This window comes from Ovis aries, chromosome 4 (genome assembly GCF_016772045.2).
Source record: "Ovis aries strain OAR_USU_Benz2616 breed Rambouillet chromosome 4, ARS-UI_Ramb_v3.0, whole genome shotgun sequence".
Classification (NCBI taxonomy): domain Eukaryota; kingdom Metazoa; phylum Chordata; class Mammalia; order Artiodactyla; family Bovidae; genus Ovis; species Ovis aries.
The window spans coordinates 31,723,304-31,730,765 of NC_056057.1; the positions used below are offsets into that span (position 1 = coordinate 31,723,304).

The window sequence follows — 7,462 nt, forward strand, 5'->3', positions numbered from 1 at the left end:
CACTGATGGACAAAAGCTGAGAGGCCAAAGGGGCTTCCATGCTCTCCATCTGTGTTGCTGGTGAAATTCCATAAATAAGAACAAAGAAAGAGCATTTTTCTCCCTGCTTAAGATCTTCAGCAAGCCTGCATTTAAGACTGTGGGGGAGTAAAGCCATCTATCCCTGCAACTTCCTTCCTGTTTGCACACTGTTTGTGAAGCAGTGCTCAGGCTACAGAAAAAAACAGACCAGGACAGTGTCTATCAGGTGGACGCCATGATAGCTGCCCCCACTTCTTGCAACTCGTGTTCATGTACCAGGCTTTGTGTCTTTAAACTCTACCAGTCTCTGCTGGTGGCACCTTTACCGCTTGCCTCTGGGGAAGTGATTACTACAAATGTGCATGATTTTATCCACAATATACAGTATCGTGTGAAGCTTGCTTTTATTGCCTTCAGCCTTTTCTTTCTTTCAATTTATTTTAATACATTTGGAATTATTATCCCAAACATTAGCCAGCTGGCCCGCTGGGCTTTCCTTTGCTGGACTCCACGTCTCTCTTTTTCTAATCCTCTCTTCGTGGATAATCCATTCTAATGCTTCTTGGCTGCAGAGGGGGTTCTGCTATTACTACCTGTTGATTAGAAATTCACTTTGTCCTGTGTAGGTGGCTCTAATCGTTCGGTAATGAACACCTTATTTGAGTTAGCTGAGGTCAGAGTTATATTCATAAGATTTTCTTTCTTCTTTCCAGATTTCTGGATGCTTATCTTTTTTTTCTCCTGAGCTACAAATCAACTGGTCTTTGAAAAAAAAAAAAAAAACCTCTAAGACCCCTCCTCTCCTCAGGGAGAAAAAAAAAAAAGGAACAGTAAGAAAGGAAAAGAAAACTGTATGGTAAGATATGAGAAAGAGAGAGGCTTTTATTTCAGCTGTTCAGACACCGTGTAGATTTTGCTTTCATCTTTGCCAACCACTGGGCCTTCAGGGCCCTTGCTGAGGACAGCCTTGGGAGTATGGGGAGTCCAGGAGAACAGGCCACAATGCTTTCAATCATCAGAGGCCACCAGGATGCAAAGGGTCAGGAGAACCAAGCAGGGTCCTGATGCCTTGCTGAACCTCCTTGAGTCCCCACAGTGGGCTCAGTCAAGTTGGGCGTGTAATGTGGCAAGAACCCCAAAGCTAAGTGTTCTGGTGGGGGTCACCCACCCCTGCTGAGGCTTTGGTGCAGGGGACTTACTCCAGGATCCTCTGGGAAGAGGCCAAAATGAATCGTGCTTCCCAACGCCCATCTCAGGAAGAGGTGCCAGGACCTCTAGTCAGGGCATTTCTGTATTGAAGAATCTATACTCTGCATTTGTCCTAAGGTGTCTGAAGTCACAGTAAGATAACCACTGGCTACATTTCACTTGAAACTCTAAGGTTTTTAAAATAATTATGTTTTGGGTGGACTTTGCTGATGGCTCAGTGGTAAAGAATCTGCCGGCAATGCAGGAGATTCGAGTTTGATCCCTGGGTCAGGAAGGTCCCCCAGAGGAGGACATGCAACCCACTCTAGTATTCTTGCCTGGAGAATTCCATGGACAGAGGAGTGTGGTGGGTTACAGTCCATGGGATTGCAAAGAGTTGGACACAACTGAAGCGACACACACAAATGTTTCGGAATAACACTCTCCGACCTCATTCTTGATCACCCTACCTTTCAACCTGCCTATAGCTACATTTCAAAAGTTTTAAGGCTTGAGTGGATAGTTCCTCAAGGGACTCATATTTACATCTGGCTATTTGCTGAATCTGGCATAGTGCTTGGCACTTTTTAATTAATAAAAAGAAGGAAGATGTGAAGGAAAGAGAAAGGAGGAGTAGGAGGGGAAGAAGACAGAGGAGAAGGGGAAGAGAGAGAGAGGGAGGGAGGGAATAACCTGTGGCCATTAGAGACTCAGAAAATGTTAAAACACACACACACACACACAAAGATCAGATCCCATTGATCCCTCAAGATCCCATTGAGAAGTAACCTTTGTTAACAGTTTGTTCTCTTTACTCTTTAAGCCATTTTACTTTTTTTGCTTCAAAGTTCAGATTACACTGCCATGTATCCAACTTTGTGTCCTACCGTTTCAAGTCACACTCTACTGCCAGTCTTTCCAGAAGTTCAAACTGTTGAAAGTAACATTTTTAATGACTACACAATATTTTACTTTTTGAATATACAATTACCTTTTTAATTTTTTTAATTTTTTTTTAGTTTTTTATTTTTTTAATTTTAAAATCTTTAATTCTTACATGTGTTCCCAAACATGAACCTCCCTCCCACCTCCCTCCCCATAACATCTCTGTGGGTCATCCCCATGCACCAGCCCCAAGCATGCTGTATCCTGTGTCAGACATAGACTGGCGATTCAATTCTTACATGATAGTATACATGTTAGAATGCCATTCTCCCAAATCATCCCACCCTCTCCCTCTCCCTCTGAGTCCAAAAGTCCGTTATACACAGCTGTGTCTTTTTTCCTGTCTTGCATACAGGGTCGTCATTGCCATCTTTCTAAATTCCATATATATGTGTTAGTATACTGTATTGGTGTTTTTCTTTCTGGCTTACTTCACTCTGTATAATCGGCTCCAGTTTCATCCACCTCATCAGAACTGATTCAAATGAATTCTTTTTAATGGCTGAGTAATACTCCATTGTGTATATGTACCACAGCTTTCTTATCCATTCATCTGCTGATGGACATCTAGGTTGTTTCCATGTCCTGGCTATTATAAACAGTGCTGCGATGAACATTGGGGTACATGTGTCTCTTTCAATTCTGGTTTCCTCGGTGTGTATGCCCAGCAGTGGGATTGCTGGGTCATAAGGTAGTTCTATTTGCAATTTTTTAAGGAATCTCCACACTGTTCTCCATAGTGGCTGTACTAGTTTGCATTCCTACCAACAGTGTAGGAGGGTTCCCTTTTCTCCACACCCTCTCCAGCATTTATTGCTTGCAGATTTTTGGATCGCAGCCATTCTGACTGGTGTGAAGTGGTACCTCATTGTGGTTTTGATTTGCATTTCTCTGATAATGAGTGATGTTGAGCATCTTTTCATGTGTTTGTTAGCCATATCCGTATGTCTTCTTTGGAGAAATGTCTATTTAGTTCTTTGGCCCATTTTTTGATTCGGTTGTTTATTTTTCTGGAATTGAGCTGCATAAGTTGCTTGTATATTTTTGAGATTAGTTGTTTGTCAGTTGCTTCATTTGCTATTATTTTCTCCCATTCAGAAGGCTGTCTTTTCACCTTGCTTATATTTTCCTTTGTTGTGCAGAAGCTTTTAATTTTAATTAGATCCCATTTGTTTATTTTTGCTTTTATTTCCAGAATTCTGGGAGGTGGATCATAGAGGATCCTGCTGTGATTTATGTCGGAGAGTGTTTTGCCTATGTTCTCCTCTAGGACTTTTATAGTTTCTGGTCTTACATTTAGATCTTTAATCCATTTTGAGTTTATTTTTGTGTGCGGTGTTAGAAAGTGATCTAGTTTCATCCTTTTACAAGTGGTTGACCAGTTTTCCCAGCACCACTTGTTAAAGAGATTATCTTTACTCCATTGTATATTCTTGCCTCCTTTGTCAATGATAAGGTGTCCATATGTGTGTGGATTTATCTCTGGGCTTTCTATTTTGTTCCATTGATCTATATATCTGTCTTTGTGCCAGTACCATACTGTTTTGATGACTGTGGCTTTGTAGTAGAGCCTGAAGTCAGGCAAGTTGATTCCTCCCGTTCCATTCTTCTTTCTCAAGATTGCTTTGGCAATTTGAGGTTTTTTGTATTTCCATACAAATCTTGAAATTATTTGTTCTAGTTCTGTGAAAAATATGGCTGGTAGCTTGATAGGGATTGCATTGAATTTGTAAATTGCTTTGGGTAGTATACTCATTTTCACTATATTGATTCTTCTGATCCATGAACATGGTATATTTCTCCATCTATTAGTGTCCTCTTTGATTTCTTTCATCAGTGTTTTATAGTTTTCTATATATAGGTCTTTAGTTTCTTTAGGTAGATATATTCCTAAGTATTTTATTCTTTTCATTGCAATGGTGAATGGAATTGTTTCCTTAATTTCTTTTTCTACTTTCTCATTATTAGTGTATAGGAATGCAAGGGATTTCTGTGTGTTGATTTTATATCCTGCAACTTTACTATATTCATTGATGAGCTCTAGTAATTTTCTGGTGGAGTCTTTAGGGTTTTCCATGTAGAGGATCATGTCATCTGCAAACAGTGAGAGTTTTACTTCTTCTTTTCCAATTTGGATTCCTTTTATTTCTTTTTCTGCTCTGATTGCTGTGGCCAAAAATTCCAGAACTATGTTGAATAGTAGCGGTGAAAGTGGGCACCCTTGTCTTGTTCCTGACTTTAGGGGAAATGCTTTCAATTTTTCACCATTGAGGATGATATTTGCTGTGGGTTTGTCATATATAGCTTTTATTATGTTGAGGTATGTTCCTTCTATTCCTGCTTTCTGGAGAGTTTTTAATCATAAATGGATGTTGAATTTTGTCAAAGGCATTCTCTGCATCTATTGAGATAATCATATGATTTTTCAATTTATTAATGTGGTGAATTACATTGATTGATTTGCGGATATTGAAGAATCCTTGCATCCCTGGGATAAAGCCCACTTGGTCATGGTGTATGATCTTTTTAATGTGTTGTTGGATTCTGATTGCTAGAATTTTCTTGAGGATTTTTGCATCTATGTTCATCAGTGATATTGGCCTGTAGTTTTCTTTTTTTGTGACATCTTTGTCAGGTTTTGGTATTAGGGTGATGGTGGCCTCATAGAATGAGTTTGGAAGTTTACCTTCCTCTGCAATTTTCTGGAAGAGTTTGAGGAGGATAGGTGTTAGCTCTTCTCGAAATTTTTGGTAGAATTCAGCTGTGAAGACGTCTGGACCTGGGCTTTTGTTTGCTGGAAGATTTCTGATTACAGTTTCAATTTCCGTGCTTGTGATGGGTCTGTTAAGATTTTCTATTTCTTCCTGGTTCAGTTTTGGAAAATTGTACTTTTCTAAGAATCTGTCTATTTCTTCCATGTTGTCCATTTTATTGGCATACAACTGCTGATAGTAGTCTCTTATGATCCTTTGTATTTCTGTGTTGTCTGTTGTGATCTCTCCATTTTCATTTCTAATTTTATTGATTTGATTTTTCTCTCTTTGCTTCTTGATGAGTCTGGCTAATGGTTTGTCAATTTTATTTATCCTTTCAAAGAACCAGCTTTTGGCTTTGTTGATTTTTGCTATGGTCTCTTTTGTTTCTTTTGCATTTATTTCTGCCCTAATTTTTAAGATTTCTTTCCTTCTACTAACTCTGGGGTTCTCCAATTCTTTCCTTTTCTAGTTGCTTTAGTTGTAGAGTTAGGTTATTTATTTGACTTTTTTGTTGTTTCTTGAGGTATGCCTCTATTGCTATGAACTTTCCTCTTAGCACTGCTTTTATAGTGTCCCACAGGTTTTGGGTTGTTGTGTTTTCATTTTCATTAGTTTCTATCATATTTTGATTTCTTTTTTGATTTCTTCTGTGATTTGTTGGTTATTCAGAAGTGTGTTGTTCAGCCTCCATATGTTGGAATTTTTAATAGTTTTTCTCCTGTAATTGAGATCTAATCTTAATGCATTATGGTCAGAAAAGATGCTTGGAATGATTTCGATTTTTTTGAATTTATCAAGTTTAGATTTATGGCCCAGGATGTGATCTATCCTGGAGAAGGTTCCATGAGCACTTGAAAAAAGGTGAAATTCATTGTTTTGGGGTGAAATGTCCTATAGATATCAATTAGGTCTAACTGATCTAATGTATCATTTATTTTTTTTTTCAGGTTTTAAAACTTTATTTGCATATTTAAAAAATTGTGCATTCCAATAATTAAAATAATTTGAACAACAAAAAAAATGGCACTCTGATTAAACTGCATTTTACAGCCCGCAGAACACCTTGGACCAGCTTTTTACTCTAGATTTCACTGTCGTCCCACCCAGCTTCCTCCTTCACCAACATGCAAGTTCTTTTCCTTCCCTGCCAGCCACACAGGCAGATGGGAGAGGCAGGCGCGGCCTACGTTGTCAGTAGTTCTCCATTCTTTGATGTGAAAAGGGGTAGCACAGTCATTTAAACTCGATCCAACCTCTTTGCATCTTACAAAGTTAAACAGCTAAAAGAAGTAAAATAAGAAGGCAATGCTTGTGGAATGTACAGTGCATACTGGCGGCACACGCTGCATTACGACTCGCCTGCTTGCTTCTCCTGTTCAATCGTTTCTTTCGAAGGCAGTGGATTTTTCTCTTGCGTTTCCGTTTTCTTCAATTTCGACTTATCGAACTTCTCAATCTCAGCCATATCGGGTTTGTCAGACATGGTTGCAGAGGGCGGGGAGCGAACTGCGAGCGAATGAAGTCGGGTCTGCGCTGTGGCCGCCGCCGAGTCCTAATGTATCATTTAAAGTTTGCGTTTCTTTGTTAGTTTTCTGCTTAGTTGATCTGTCCATAGGTGTGAGTAGGGTATTAAAGTCTCCCACTATTATTGTGTTATTGTTGATTTCCCCTTTCATACTTGTTAGCATTTGTCTTACATATTGCGGTGCTCCTATATTGGGTGCATATATATTTATAATTGTTATATCTTCTTCTTGGATTGATCCTTTGATCATTATGTAGTGGCCTTCTTTGTCTCTTTTCACAGCCTTTGTTTTAAAGTCTATTTTATCGGATATGAGTATTGCCACTCCTGCTTTCTTCTTGAACCATTTTCCTACTGTAAGTTCCTGGCTATTTTCACATATCTGTTTGAAATATATCTTCTTCCCTTCTGAGATATTACTCTCCCAGTGATTCTTTCAAAAAGTGGTAATACATACGGAACATATTTGTCATTTTTGAACATTCAATATTCTATTGGTTATTGATCATTTGGTGCCACATCTTTTGTTCTGCTGTCCCACATATGATACTTGTGACTGTGACTATAACTTTGATAGAACTTACCAAAAATCAGTGTACTGTATATTGCCCATAAATAATTATCAATCCTAAAAGGTGATGCTGTTAAAGTGTTGCACTCAATATGCCAGCAAATTTGGAAAACTTGGCAGTGGCCACAGGATTGGAAAAGGTCAATTTTCATTCTAATTCCAAAGAAAGGTAATGCCAAAGAATGCTCAAACTACCGCACAATTGCACTCATCTCATACACTAGTAAAGTAATGCTCAAAAATCTCCAAGCAATTCAAAAATACGTGAAAAATTCAACAATACGTGAACTGTGAACTTCTACATGTTCAAGCTGGTCTTAGAAAAGGCAGAGGAACCAGAGATCAAATTGCCAACATCTGCTGGATCACAGATAAAGCAAGAGAATTCCAGAAAAACATCTGCTTCTGCTTTATTGACTATGCCAAAGCCTTTGACTGTGTAGACACAATAAACTG

The 7,462-nt window shown here is 38.7% G+C and overlaps 1 protein-coding gene across 1 annotated transcript; it reads right to left on the reverse strand.

Annotated features, from left to right (window-relative positions):
• Window positions 1-5,840: 5,840 nt before the first annotated feature.
• LOC114114600 (thymosin beta-4) lies at window positions 5,841-6,464 on the reverse strand. Its single transcript, XM_027969104.3, has one exon. The coding sequence runs from the start codon at window positions 6,391-6,393 to the stop codon at window positions 6,259-6,261; it is 135 nt and encodes a 44-aa protein (XP_027824905.1). The 5' UTR covers window positions 6,394-6,464; the 3' UTR covers window positions 5,841-6,258.
• Window positions 6,465-7,462: the final 998 nt, after the last annotated feature.

Coding starts and splice junctions, on each gene's coding strand:
- LOC114114600 (XM_027969104.3), bottom strand. CDS start 6,393: ATGTCTGACAAACCCGATATGGCTGAGATTGAGAAGTTCGATAAGTCG.